The sequence below is a fragment of the Lithobates pipiens genome, unplaced genomic scaffold (genome assembly GCF_037356315.1).
Source record: "Lithobates pipiens isolate NorthernLeopardFrog02 unplaced genomic scaffold, aLitPip1_a1.2 Scaffold_13, whole genome shotgun sequence".
Classification (NCBI taxonomy): Eukaryota; Metazoa; Chordata; class Amphibia; order Anura; family Ranidae; genus Lithobates; species Lithobates pipiens.
The window spans coordinates 301,278,284-301,293,431 of NW_027507718.1; the positions used below are offsets into that span (position 1 = coordinate 301,278,284).

The 15,148-nt window shown below is 42.1% G+C and overlaps 1 protein-coding gene across 19 annotated transcripts in view; it reads left to right on the forward strand.

The window, feature by feature from the left end:
- BLTP1 (bridge-like lipid transfer protein family member 1) overlaps nucleotides 1-15,148 on the forward strand; it is a 454,074-nt gene that overhangs the window by 155,152 nt on the left and 283,774 nt on the right. For all 19 annotated transcript variants that reach the window (XM_077476843.1, XM_077476844.1, XM_077476848.1 and 16 more), the window contains exons 18-19: nucleotides 145-251; nucleotides 360-565. In XM_077476843.1, coding sequence (XP_077332969.1) covers nucleotides 145-251; nucleotides 360-565 — 313 coding nt within the window. The remainder of the gene's footprint in view (nucleotides 1-144; nucleotides 252-359; nucleotides 566-15,148) is intronic.

A 15,148-nucleotide genomic window follows, 5' to 3' on the forward strand; every position in this document is an offset into this window, starting at 1 on the left:
GGAACATAATCTTAGTATGTTGGGTGCAAAGTGGAAAAAAAAGAAGTAAATCTTCCTGGGAAATGAAGTGACCAATGTCAAAATATTTCTTGTTTTTTGTATTGTTAACTGGTTATTTACCGTATTTTGTTCTTGTACATTAAGGGCTGGTTGGGTGGAGTGCTGGACTGTCCCTTCTGTAATGCTTACCATCGACTATATGTGGCATCCAATTTATCCACAAAAGGCTGATGAACAGCTGAAGCAGTCATGTAAGCTTGATTATTTATTTATTTTTTTAATTGTGAAATTAAGCAATTTGAGTTGTGTTTGCAGCCTTTCTAAAATCTAAAATTAAATCCTTACCCTCACATTACTAGTATCAGAAATAGAGGAATCAATGCTTTCGATGCTGAGGCCTAGCAAGAGAACATCAGAGAGAGTCACTTCTCCCACTGCTTCTAGCAGAGCAGCAATAGATCCTTCAGAGCTTCCACCGGATAAGCTGCATGTGGAGCTGGAACTTTCCCCGGATTCACAAGTTATATTCTATGGACCTCTCCTGAGAGCCTTTCTATCAATAAAGGTACAGCTTCATCTAGCTCTTTCTAGGTGTTGATATAAAGAAAATCTCCCCTGGGAGAAACCTAGAGGCTGCCTTGATTTTTTTTTTTTTTTTTTTTTTTTTAGAAAGAGTGTCTCATCTGATTGACATGATCTAATGTCTTTTTACGACATTCCCCTACAACAAGCATAGGGCAGATAACTCCAATTTGACTTAATTTGCTCCATAACTGTTTCATGTCATAAGTTCAGAATATATTAAATTCAAAGGATCAGTATAACTGACAAATAACTTGTTTTTTTCAGAACAAGGTCAGTGTTGGCAGTCCTCCAGGTTTTTCTCAGTGTAGGTTTTCAACCTATATGTAGCACTGAATGCAGCTTTTCCTCCAATAGATTCTATCCTCATACATTTCTCACTCCTACAGTGTATTTGTTTGCTATAAGTATAAAAGGATAACTACATTAATTTATCGAAGTGCTTCTTTCTGCATGCAGCCATGTCTAGACCTCCGTTGTTCTTGCAGGCCTTTTATCTCGTCACATAGCTCTGCTGTGTTGTCTTTTTAAGTTATGATAATCTTCACAGTACAATCATTTGGGGGTAAAGCATTTGTGGCATCACTGACAGTGAAAAACTATGTTTTTTCCAAGATTTCTTGACCCAGATATATGGCAAATATGAGATGGAGGCACATACTTTTATATGTGTGTGTAATAAACTATGTATAGTACACACATAAAACTTTGTCTGTTATAGGGAACCTTTGAACACAGTGGGCTTTTAAAGTGTATGGCTAAATACAATTTCTAGTGTATCTTTGCTAGTTTCCCTATGCTTTAAGAACATGGGACATCTCTAAAATTCTAGCATGATCAGGAGGTACTTCTTTGCACTTTCAGTGATATATTTACTAAACCAATAGGACACAAATAAGAGCAATTCAATGTTAAGGCTGGCCATAGATCTTCTTTTTTATTTTTTTCCAGCCAAGGGGTTACTTCCCACTCACCTGTGGTCAGCTTTGTCTTGTTGTAATGTGTATGCAGAACTAGACGTACAAGATTGTCTGATTAATTTGACATTTAACAATAAAAAGAGAAGTATGGGTTTAGGTAAAAAAAATTGTACTCGCCTAGGTGGATGCAGCATCAAACCCCTGCTGGCTCTAAAACTGAGAACTGCGCAATCAAACATCTCTGGTCTTCAGGTACAGAGAGCTGATGACCATCAGTCACCGGCTCTCTGCTCTGCCTCTCCATCGCTCACTGGAGCTCCAGGCTGTGGAGGGGGTGGGAATGGCTGGATCAGGCTCTCAGCAGCTTGCTGAGTGACCGAGCCAGCTACCAGTCCAGGCATCTGTATGGATCCCGATCATATGATCGGGATCTTTTTAGAACCTGGACCGGCTCTGTGATGTCATCTGACAGCAGGCTTTAGCCTGCTTTTGCCTGGAAACGCGGTACAGGAGTGCACAACAAACTGCACTCCTGTGATCCAGGAGGACAAAAGCGTTGGCTAAACTTCTTCTTTAAGGCATTTGAATTAAATATTATGTGTGTACATCATATGCTCGTTTACAGGGAGCCGAAGGAAAATGTTATTTTCCTATAATATGGATGGTACTTGGAGAAGTCTATATAAAATAGGGAAAACCAGATTTACTGTAATTTAAAGCTGGATAATTAACTAGCCTTTTAACTGTATTCAGCAACAAATTGTACACTTGATAAGTGCATGATGCATCCCTTGTCTTATCCGCTATGGTACTGGCAAAGCTAAATATGGATCCATCACATTTGTAATTCATACTGTACTTATCTGCCTGCTGTGATGCCAGGTGAATGATGCTTTCTTGTAGAAATGATCTCAAAGATAAGCAGTGCACTGGGTGTTTTCAATGACATCCATCACTGAAGATGTATTGATGTCAAATCCTGTATGCGTATTTTACCTACATATGTATGTACTAAACTACATGTTTTAGAGACTTGTGAAAGTGTTCTTGTGTTGGATAAAAAAAAGAGCATTTCTTTTTGATGCCTAATCAATATTCTGTTATCGCTTTGTGAGTTCCATTCTCTGTGAGGTTTTTGGCTTCTCCTTTTCATCCCAATCATGTTATACTAATTAAAACATTGATCATGTGTGTCCTCCAAACCTTTTTGTAGAACTCTGCAGGGAACAATTGCTCCATTTTATGTGCTGCTGTATTTTTGAATAGGGGTTTTAAAGTAGAATTAGAACCAGTGGGCTTGAAGCTGAAAGCTTTATCAGCATCTGGTCTGTTGCTTTTTACAGGGTTCAGCTGTGGGACCATTCTTTTTAAATGACTTTGTTTTCCCATTGACTTTCTGTTCTATTTCCAAACTACAGCTGTCCATAATATTTTGCAAAGCAGTTTCAGTCTAAAATAGCTCACCTTCACAGTTCAATATCAGATTGGTCTGTTGAAAACCTGTGGCGCTATTGTAGAATATGTTTCTAATTAATTCTTTGGACTGGACAGGCTACAGCTGATACATGTGAAATAATTCAATAGGTCCTGTTGAGATGAGGGTTCAAGATATGCTTACATCCGATCCGCTGACATCTGTTTTTAAACCCCCCTTTTTTCCCCCTCATTAAACACACTGTATTTAGCTGGTTGCTAAAGAGGGGGCCGGGAAGCTGGCCGACATGTCCTTAACAACTGATGATTGATCACCTGTCAGTTTTCTGCTGACAACTGAATTTGAAAAAGGAAAAATTGCCAGCAAAAAAAAAAAAAATTGCGAAAAAAATGGCATGGGGTCCTCTCCATGCCACAATTTTTTAAGAAAATATTGTGAGCCCCCCCCCCCCCCCCCAAGCCATACCAGACACTTATTCGAGCATGCAGCCAGGCAGGTTAGGAAAGGGAGGGGAAAAGCGAGACACCCCGGAACCATACCAGGCTTGCATGCCCTCAACATAGGGGAGTGGGTGATGTGGGAAAGGGGCGTTTCTGCACCCCCACCCCAAAGCACCTTGATTCCATGTTGATGCTGAAAAGGGCCTCTTGCCAACAACTCTGGCCAGTGGTGGTCGGGATCTGCAGGCGGGGGGCTTATTGAAATCTGGGGGCCTCACTTTAATAAGGGAGCCCCCAGATCCCGGCCCCCCTATGTGAATGGGTATCGGTACATACTACCCCTACCCATTCACCAAAAAGGCAGGGGAATGTAAAAAAAAAAAGAGAGCCTATTTTTGACAATTCCTTTATTAATAGCTCTGCCTTCTCCTGTTGCTATCCTCTCCACCACCATCTTCTTCTGCCGTCCCTCCCGATGCCTTCTCTCCCACCGCCGTCTTCTTCCTCTCTGCTGCTTACCCGCTAAAAAATTTTTTTTAAAGGACACCGTTGTTCTGTTGCCGTCTTCCTCCGTTGTGTTGTCGTCCACTGTCTGGCATCTGTTATATAGCCATGGGGCGTGGCCAACAGATGACGTCACCTAGATGGCAGTTATTTCATTTTTTTCCCCTAAAACATATTGTTAACAGTCAGTATCTCTGATCACCGCCACATCAAATGGTGACAGTATGTAAAAAATAAAAAAAAAGAGTAAAGAAATAAAATGAATTTTATTACATTTCTTCATTTTCAAATAAATTGTGACAAAAAATTACAACTTCAAAAAACTCACCATGCCTCTTACTAAATGCCTCAGACTGTCTACTTTCCACAATGGGGTTATGTGGGGTGAATTTGTGCAATCCTGGTATTTTTGGGTCTAAAGAAATTGGATTAGGCAGCCGGTACATCAGAACGGATCAATTTTCAAATGTATATACCTTGACGCCATAACTTTTACACAAACCAATTGATATATACTTTTTGTGAATTTTTTTTTGTCAGACATGTAGCAGAATACATTTGGCCTAAATTTATGATCAAATTTGAGTTTTTTTTTTTTTTTTAACGTAATATACTTTTAAATATTTTCTAACTTAATGTGATTGTAGCCGTATTAGTGCAATTGTGACAGAGAAAATTGAGTACTGTCCGTGATACTTTTTTTATTTGCACTAACATACAATTTTTCAGGACAAGCTTTCGGGTATGTCCCCTTCTTCTTCTAAGTTCCAAGCAGTACTGATTTACAAATTTTTAAGCAGAATGTAAAAACAAAACAAAAAACACCTCTGAGGTGTATAAAAAAAGTATCACGGACAGTACTCAATTTTCAAATATTTTCTAAGAAATGACAAAGTAATATAAGGAAAAAGAAAATAAGATATACAGTAATACAATTACAAAGAAGAAGCTATAACAAGCAATCTGATGGTACAAGTACCAATATACTGTATGTTCCTTTTAACGTTTCAAAAGGTTTGGGTACCAAAATAATATAGTATTAAGATTGCTTTAGTAAGGCATTTATAGCAAGAACCACATGAAAAAGAGCATCAAATAAGCGGGAGGGGGAGAATAAAATCGAATAAATCTAAGTATGGTTTTATTTTCCCAGGAGAAATAGAAATACAAAATAGTCTCTTCAAATTCAAACTGTAGCTATCAGTTATTAGTTGTAATTTTTTCTGAATTAAGGGGGAAAGATGAATTAGTGGAGTTTCAATCTGCCCAAAGAGGGTTACTTTGTGGTACCAATCCTTGTATCGAAACGGTGTCATTAGTTATGTGATTTCTGAGTTGAGAGCGTTCACTCTATAAAAAGTTTCCATCTTGTAAAGAAATGACTGGTTGGGCCAAAAAATTGGATAATCCTGTCTAACCTTTCCTTATACAATAGAGCCTTAAGATCATTTTTTTAATATTGCTTTACAAGTAGCTAAAAGGCATAAAAAGCTCACTTGGGGATGTAAGAGTTGCAAGCTGTTTTGGAAATGTCAGATTTTTTTGATCTATCCAAATAGGCAAGTTGTCATGTTTTTGGGAATATGTACAGATGTAATTCCAAAAATGTATCTCAGTATTTGGTCTGAAAGTATTGAGATTTTCTAAGTTTCTAAAACCAGTTTAGTAAAGTTGGACGGAATGAGCTACACCAGGAACAGGTGGATATAGAGGGATCAGTTTCATTCATTAGGAATGGTATAAATGTCTTGTGCATAACTTGATTTTAATAAATATGTTTTATGACAGAAAGTAGAAAATAAATTGTTTTTTTTATTTTAGGTCTTTTTTTGTTTAGCAAAAAAATAAAAAAACAGTGGTGATCAAATACCACCAAAGGAAAGCTATATTTCTGTGAAAAAAATAAATAAATGTAATTTGCGTACAGTATTGCAAGTCCACGCAATTGCCAGTTAAAGTAGCACAGGGCTGAATATCAAAAAAATGCCCTGGTCATGAAGGGGGTTAAAACCTTTCGAAGCTCAAGTGGTTAACATAAAGACCACGTTTAATTTGTCCTCCACAAGCTATTGCTGTATATTGTTTTTATGATTAGATTTCATATATATATATATATATATATATATATATATATATATATATATATAATATATATATATATATATATATTTGTTCTTTGAGTGAGCTATCTTTGTATCAGCTAGAGAGTTTATCGAACAGTTCCTGTGAAAAAATCAATCATAAAAAAAAATACTCTAAAGAGTGTTGTTTTTATTGAAAGTGTGTCAACAGAGCTTTGTCTATAACTTGTGAGGAAAAAAACATGGGAGCTGATATTTTTTAAAAGATAAAATCCTGATCTTCGCTACTTATGTAAATAAAACAGATTTTCTTTTTTGGCACAGCTGAAATTTTTGCTAGATAAAATGTAATGCTTATTGATAGGTGTCACATTTCCTTGAACTTCTTTTTTAATACTGAAATACAAGATTAATCTATTTTAAAGAGGACAGCTGAGGTTTAATTTCACTGTAGTAGTCTGTGCTATATACAGTCTGTACTGTTCTTTTGTGGGTTCTGCTAGTTATATACGCAAATCTACGTGGGAGCCAGACTGCCTCTTCAAGGTGCATTGTAAAGTGTGGTCCATAATTCTAAACTAACAGAGCTCCCGTCCGGGGACATACTCAGCAATACGCAGAGTAAAGGCAAGTAAACCTAGAGGTAACCAATTCCTCCTTCCAGAAGCCCAGAATAGCTCTAGGGCAGTTGTAGACTTTTCAATTATGTCATCAATCGAAAACTAGCTTTTTAAAGCAAGGTGCACATTACCAACACACTTGCCTTTCAGTCAGAAAACAAACTCAACACTGTGGGGTTTATTTACCCTAACTGGTGGATGCAAAATATGGTCCAGCTCTGCATAGAAGCCAATCAGCTTCCAGGTTTTGGAACTGAACAAGCTGAAGAAGCTGAAGTTAGGAGCTGATTGGCTGCCATGTAGAGCTAATCTTAGTGTGAATATAACAGTTAATGTGATAATAAATACAATCTTTGAATGCCGCTAAGCTTCAACCGTGCTTTTCACCACACCATAGTATCTCAGAATACAACAATGATGTAGCGAAAGCAAAAAAAAAAAAAAAAATTATTGAAAAGTACAAAAATAAATGTCCAAAATTCCGATGATCAATAGTTCATCACCATTGTATTACATATGTGACGATTTGTATAAACTTCTCCAAAACTTTGTGCTGTGTCTCTAGTCACCCACTGCAATCTATCTGCACAATGGCGATGGAATATTGATCATCGGAAGTTTGGAATTTTATCTATTTTTGTACTTTTTACATTTTTTATTATTTTTTGCGCTACATAATTGTTTTATTCTAACATTCAACTTCCTGTCCTACACTGTTGTCCACAGCCAATATACAAGGGTTCAAGGATAAGGGTGACACCATATAAATTCAAATTAACAAAGAACCCAAGCCACCACGGATGTTAAGGGCCATACACACGGGCTGAATAATGGTTCAAATATCCTTCTGTCGAAAAGGGCTAGACTGAAAAAGGTCCATCGATTGGCATCCGCTCGGTGCTCTCAGCCAATGGCTGAGAGAGTTGACAGGTGTGTTCTGGGGGGGGGGCATGGGTTTGGGTTGTTGGGGGCTTTCCCCTGTCAGAACACAATAGCTCAGCAGGGTAGATCGCTGTAATAATATCGGATTGTTACTACAGGATCTCCTCCCGAGCTCTTCATTTTTTTTCATTCAGCTCACTGGATTGAATGAAAAAAAAAAAACTCTGTCTCTACAAGGCTATAGTTTCATGTATTTATGGGTGAGAACCCTTGGAGACAGCAGTACCTTTCATGACCCAGTGATTCCTTACATGCCAAACTGAGCTACCTTTTACATCATGACATAGCACTAGCCTGTCACAGCATATAAAAACACACATTCCTGGGCTGTTGTTTTTTTTGGCATTATGATAATACACTTGCACCTCTGGGACAAGTTCTATGGAAAATCCTTGTTTCCAAAGAATGAATGTCATTTTAATATTGTACATCATCATCCTTTAATTGTTTAGTCTATCCAAGCGAAAAAATTCTTCAGACCATGCATGCATCACTAGATATCCCGCAGCATTCCTGTAATGATTTGTTTTTACAAAGTGCTTTTGTTGTTTTTAGGCTTGTGTCTGTGTTCACTTGTATATTTATTGTTTGGGTAAGAGCTAATGGTGCATCACTTCACAAAGCACACAATATGGCCTTCTACACACTGGACATTTTTTTCCTCCCCTGGACAACTTTACATAGTTACATAGTTAGTAAGGTTGAATAAAGACATCAGTCCATCCAGTTCAACCTGAGTGAGTGTCTACAATTGTCCCTATCCCTTTACATTGCACACTCACATTGGTCCCTACCCTCAAGGAGCCGCCTGGCACCTGTGCAGTGAAATAGCAGCTCAATAAACGCACCTAAAGCTGCATTTTGCACACCCGTTTAGGTACAGCCAAGGCAATCATTGATTCCATTTGTCAGAATATACATTTTTCTTAATCATACATCATGGGACACAGGAGCTTCATTACATAGTGGGTTATATAGGCACCTCTGGTGATTGGACACTGGTTGACCCCAATTAAGGAGAATTCCTCCCCTATATAACCCCTCCCATATGGGAGGCACCTCAGTTTTTTTGCCAGTGTCTATGGTGGTTGGTCACGTAAAACTTTAGCTCTGTGCAGGTCCCTGCGGGGGCCTAAGGGCTACAACAAACCAGATCCATACCTCGGGCCGATATTTGACTCCCAAGATGGTATGGTACCCGGACCTCGTCAGCCAAAGAAACGAGGTTTGGCCTGTAAGTCCTCTCCTATTGGAAGACTGGGCTGTGGGAAAACCAGACTTGGTGTACTGTTTATACAGAGCACACGAAAGTTTCTGGCAGAGTTTTTACATGGTCCAGGTAGGAGGCTCTTCCGAGAAAGAGCCCCAGATAAACCTGAAGGTTGGCTAACACTGCCCGCCGTGATGGGTGAAGGCTGGAATTTGTCTGTTTCAGCAATTCCTGCGGCGGGGACAGGTAAGGGAAGTTAATCCTATATATATAATTATATGATGGATTTCTTCATTGTGAGAAGTTGTATGTCTTACCTGGTTTCCACCACTAGAGGGAGTAAGAGCAGCCTGATGCATACTTACATGCCTTTCAGTACACACGCTTAGTAAAGTCTGGTTCTCCAGCTGTCTCACGTCTCTACTGCAGTCCCTGCCACAACAAGGTAATACAGGGGTCCCACGCAGCTCCGGTGGAGTTCTCCTTTCCCCCCCTGGATCCCGCGGTCCTCGTGCACGTGCGCCGGGCGCGTTCCCGACCTGATGGAGGAGGGGGGAGTGTGGTTGTAAAACCGTGCACGTCAGTGTGCACGGCGCTGTACTGCACAGGCGCCAGGCGGCAGATTTAAAAAGCCCAGAGCGTCAGGGGGCTGTAAGTGGAGACACAGGAGCTGTGGGCAGTAAGCATCCCTGGGGATTGGATCCAGGCAAACCTTAGACACCTACTCAGCATCAGGTTGTGCAGTTTAAGCATATATATTTATTGTGAGACTTTAAGCACAACAGTGATTGCACTTGTACTAGTACCTCTGCTTTGTAGCTTAGGACTATGTCTCCTCGTAAGAGGGTCTCAGGGGGAGGTAGCAAAGGCACTGGTAAATCACCGCCTAGGTCCAGGGATTCTAAAAGTGCCTGTAAGTTACCATCCCCCCCTGCAAGACTGGAGCCAGCCTCTCAAGACGAGTCAGTGCCCCTGTCAGGTTTTGCAGCCTCTCCTAATGTCCCAGCCCTGGTTTATGTCACTGAGGACTCCCTTAGGGCTACTTTGGAGGATTTTGAAGGGAGAATAATGAATTTTATTTCTGCTTCCCTGAAAGATAGCAGGAAAAGGGGTAGATCCCCCTCCCTCTGCTGAAATTCCTCTCTCAGATGAATCTTCTGAAAATGAGGAGAGATCCCTGTCTTGGGACAGGGATCAGGAGCAGTCGGCTGAATCAGAGGAAGAGGAGAGAGTCCCCTCCTCCCAGGCGCTCAGAAAACAGGTGCAGTATTATACTGAATTGGTGCGTACCACATTCAGAATGCCTGCTGCTGAAGTCGCTACGTCCTCTGTTTCTTCCCTGGGAGTCAGGAAAGCCCCACAGACTGCCTATTCCTTTGCAATTCATCCCTTAATGGATGAATTGTTGTATGAGGATTGGGGACATCCCGATAAACTGTTTGCTCCTCCTAAAAGGTTTTCTATGCATTATCCTCTGGAGGAAAGTTTCACCAAGAAGTGGGGGGTCCCATCTGTTGATGCGGCTGTCTCTTGCGTGAATAAAAACCTGACTTGTCCCTTGGATAATTCTCAGGTATTTAAAGATCCAACTGATAAGAAGCTGGAAACCTTATTAAAAGCCTCCTTTTCCATGACTAGCGCTGTAGTGCAACCTACAGTCGCAGCCGTGGGGTTATGCCAGTTCCACAAGGAACAGGTTAAGCAGATGCTTGGGCTCCTTCCCAGCGAGGAAGTAGAGAAGTATGCAGAAATGCCTCATATTCTGTGTTTCATGATTGATGCGATTTTGGATTCTGTCCAACAAGCATCACGTTTGTCCCTCATGTTGGTACACATGCGAAGGGCCCTATGGCTAAAGAATTGGGCAGCTGAGCTGTCATACAAGAAGCATTTTATTGGGTTCCCGTTTAAAGGGGCACGTTTGTTTGGAGAAGAATTAGACAAATTTCAGGGGGTAAATCTACTCTCATTCCAGTCAAAAGGAGCAAGCGTCCTTCATTCAGGCGTGCTCTCTCTCCCGGAGCATCAAGCTCTAAGCAGTAGCGACGACCTTCTCAACCCTCCTCTACAGGAAAGGCTCAAGGCCGAGCCCAGGGACAGAAAAAGACTTGGGGGCAAAAGCCTGCCAAGCAGAGCCCAAAGGCTTCCTTGTGAAGGGGCGCTCCCCGCTTGGCCAAGTGGGGGGAAGGCTCCTGCGGTTTGCAGGAGCCTGGCGGGAAGAGATCCGGGACAAGTGGGTGATCTCTTCAGTATCTCTGGGCTACAGGCTAGAGTTTCAGGAGATTCCACCTTCTCGCTTTCTAAGGTCAAGGATCCCCAGGGATCCAGTAAAGCAAAATCCGCTATTTCTGGCCTTAGTTCACTTACTATCCCAGGGGGTGATAGTAGAAATGGACCCAAAAGAACAGGGTTCAGGGTTTTACTCAAATCTCTTCACCATTCCAAAGCCAAATGGAAGTGTCAGACCTATCCTAGAGCTGAAGGATCTGAACCGGTTTTTACGCATCCGGTCCTTCCGAATGCAGTCAATCCGCACTGTGGTCTCCTCCCTGCAAGGGGGAGAATTTATGGCATCAATAGATATCAAAGATGCATATCTCCATGTGCAAATTTTTCCCGCACACCAAAAATTTCTAAGGTTCGCTGTAGAGCGGCGCCATTTTCAATTTGTGGCCTTGCCGTTCGGGCTTGCTATGGCCCTTTGAGTCTTCACAAAGATTCTGGGCCCTCTCTTGGCAAACCTAAGAGCTCAGGGTATAGCCGTCATGGCTTATCTAGACGATTTACTTCTCATGGAGAAAACGGCAGCGTTTCTGAACCACAGCGTCACCAGAACGCTAGAACACCTGGAACGCCTAGGTTGGATCACAAACCTAGAAAAGTCGTCCCTACAGCCTGCCACCAGGTTGGAATACCTGGGCATGATCATCGACACCGCTCAGGGCAAGGTGTTTCTTCCAAGGCCAAATGCCTTGGCCATTGGGGATCTGGTGCGCTTAATTCTGGGCAGGAGATCTTCCCCCATTCGATTGTGCATGAGACTGTTAAGGAAAATGGTCGCCTCCTTCGAGGCCGTCCCATTCACCCAGTTCCACTCAAGGCCTCTGCAAAGATGCATCCTTGCAGCTTGGAACAGGAAGCCCCAATCCTTGGATCTTCCTATGCGTCTATCCCCAGGGACACGCAAGAGTCTCGTCTGGTGGTTACAAACCAAGAATTTGCTGAAGGGCAAAACTTTTCTTCCTCTTCCAGGGAAGATTATCACAACAGATGCCAGCCTGACAGGCTGGGGAGTAGTGTTGGAGGAGACGTGCTCGCAGGGGAAATGATCTGCAATCGAGAAGCTATTGCCCATAATTGTCTTGGAGATCCGGGCAGTTTATATGGCTCTCATAAAGTGGTCTTACAGACTGCGAGGTCTCCCGGTTCGGGTTCAGTCCGACAATGCCACAGAAGTGGCTTATATCAATCACCAGGGCGGTACCAGGAGTCTGGTGGCCCAAAAAGAGGTGAATCACATACTTGTCTGGGCAGAAAAGCATGTTCCGTGTCTTTTTGCAGTCTTCATTCCAGGAGTGGAAAATTGGCAGGGGGATTTTCTGAGCCGCCAGCAGTTGTGCCCAGGAGAATGGGCTCTGCACCCCGACGTGTTTCGGAACATATGTCACAGGTGGGGTACTCCAGACGTAGATCTGTTTGCATCCAGGTTCAACAAAAACCTGGACAATTTTGTGTCAAGGACAAGAGATACACTTGCTCAGGGGTCAGATGCTCTGACAGTTTCCTGGGATCAGTACAATCTGATCTATGCCTTCCCCCCGAGCCTGCTTCTGTCGCAGTTCCTGGGAAGAGTCATGAGGGAGACAAAATCGGTCCTTTTGGTGGCCCTGGCTTGGCCCAGGTGACCTTGGTACGCAGAGATCATGAAGTTGGCAGTAGTCAGGCCATGGATCCTCCCTCTCTGGCCAGATCTGCTCTCACAGGGTCCAATCTACCATCCTGCTTTACGCAGTCTGAATTTGTCGGTTTGGCTGCTGAGACCCACATTCTGAGAGACCGTGGCCTTTTGGGGCCAGTCCTTTCTACTCTGGTCAATGCCAGAAAGCCGGCCTCCAGGCTTATTTATTACAAAATCTGGAGGGCATATGTTTCCTGGTGTGAACTCAGGAAATGGCTTCCTAGAATGTATGTCATTAGCAGGATCAGACCTTTCTCCAGTCAGGCCTAGAAATGAATTTGGCCATAAGCACTATCAAGGTGCAGATTTCGGCCCTGTCAGTGTTTTTTCAGAAGCCACTTGCATCACATTCCCTGGTACGGGCTTTCATCCAGGGGGCTATGCGGATAAGGCCGCCAGTCAAACCTCCGGTATGCCCATGGGATCTGAATTTGGTTCTCTCGGCTTTGCAGGGGCAACCATTTGAACCTTTGCATCTGGCTTCATTAGTTCTCCTGACTAAAAAATTGGTCTTCTTGGTAGCCATATCTACGACTAGAAGAGTATCAGAGCTAGCAGCTCTTTCCAGCAAGGAGCCGTATCTAATTATTCATAAGGACCGGGTGGTCATGCGTCCCAACAGGTCCTTTCTACCTAAGGTGGTTTCGGGATTCCATTTGAATTAAGACGTAATCCTACCATCCTTTTTTCCGGACCCACAGTCCGCAGAAGAAGAATCTTTGCACACTTTGGATGTGGTTAGAGCAATCAGTATATATCTTCGGGCAACTGCTCAGATAAGGAAAACTGATTGCTTGTTTATTTTGCTGGAAGGCCCTAGGAAGGGCCAGGCGGCATCAAAATCCACTCTCTCAAGGTGGATTAGACAGATTATTTCTCAGGCCTATAGTGTAAAGGGGAAGATTCCTCCTTTTCAAGTGAAAGCGCACTCTACTAGGGCTGTAAGTGCTTCTTGGGCAGTGCATCCCCAGGCCTCCCTGGCTCAGATCTGTAAGGCTGCAACTTGGTCATCAGTCCACACATTCACCAGATTCTATCAGGTGGATGTCAGAGGGCAAGAGGATATCGCCTTCGGGCTACTGCAGGCTGCAGTTTAGGTCCTCCGGTCCCTGGCGGTCTATAATTATGATCTGTGTCTCCCTCCCCTCAATCTGAGCATTGCTTTGGGACATCACACTATGTAATGAAGCTCCTGTGTCCCGTGATATATGAATGGGACACAGAAAATGGGATTTTTATATACAGCTTACCTGTAAAATCCTTTTCTTGAGAGTACACCACGGGACACAGGTCTCCCGCCCCTCTTGGGTTTTACATGGTTTCTTATTGCTTTGCTACAAAACTGAGGTGCCTCCCATATGGGAGGGGTTATATAGGGGAGGAATTCTCCTTAATTGGGGTCAACCAGTGTCCAATCACCAGAGGTGCCTTTATAACCCACTATGTAATGAAGCTCCTGTGTCCCGTGATGTACTCTCAAGAAAATGATTTTACAGGTAAGCTGTATATAAAAATCCCATTATTCTAGCCATTGGAATGAATGAGTGCTCAAGCGCTTAACACGCGTAGTGCTTAGGCAGGTTTTGATGCTTCTACATGTGTTTAGGTGCATTATGATGCATTTAGGCGCGTTCAGCCTCTAAACACTTCACTTCTAATACAACTTTAAACGCCTATGCGTGCATGGTCTATAAATGCAGTATTTTTATTTTTTTAAAGGTGTGTGTTAGGGTTAATTCTGTGTCTAGGGGGGTCCCTTCAACCTCTCAGACCTTAGATCCAATGTATTGTATAAATTCAGAGTACTCTGGAATCAATTCTCAAAGGACAAATAAATTCACACACACACCATGGCGTCCTTCGAGAACTAATTGTATTGAGATTTTACAAAGCAAATGATATAGGGTATTTTACGTCATACAGAATAAGACATGCGCAGTAGACATCAAGACGATTACAGCTGGTCAAGACAAATCGCTATTGTTCTTTGTTCTAAGCTAGCTGAATTAATATAAGAAAAGATACATAATTCCTTCTGTAGCTAAAAGATGCTGAGAAACAGTGTGAAGGTTATAGATAAGTGTGTGAGAACACACGGGTTAGAAGAATCTCATGTTGAGACAGTTATCTGAGAAGTTAAAGGGGTGTTCAAACTGTACATATTGTGAAATGGAAGTTTGTGAATATTAAGATGGCTGACAGAAACAAGATGGATGCTTAGCATAACCTTTCAACCCCCTCTTTAAGTCATGAAATGACTTCTACAGATCCGCAGCCTCCTGAAATCTACGGTTCTTGCTACGTTTGTTATATTCTTTTACATAAAGCTGCAGATATTGTGTATATGCGTGAGAAGGTTGGTCTGGTGTAGTACACTTGCTAATACAAAGTAGAATAAGCTTGAAAATCAAGTAGCCTATCAATCCTAACAATAGTACTATGATAATCATAATCAC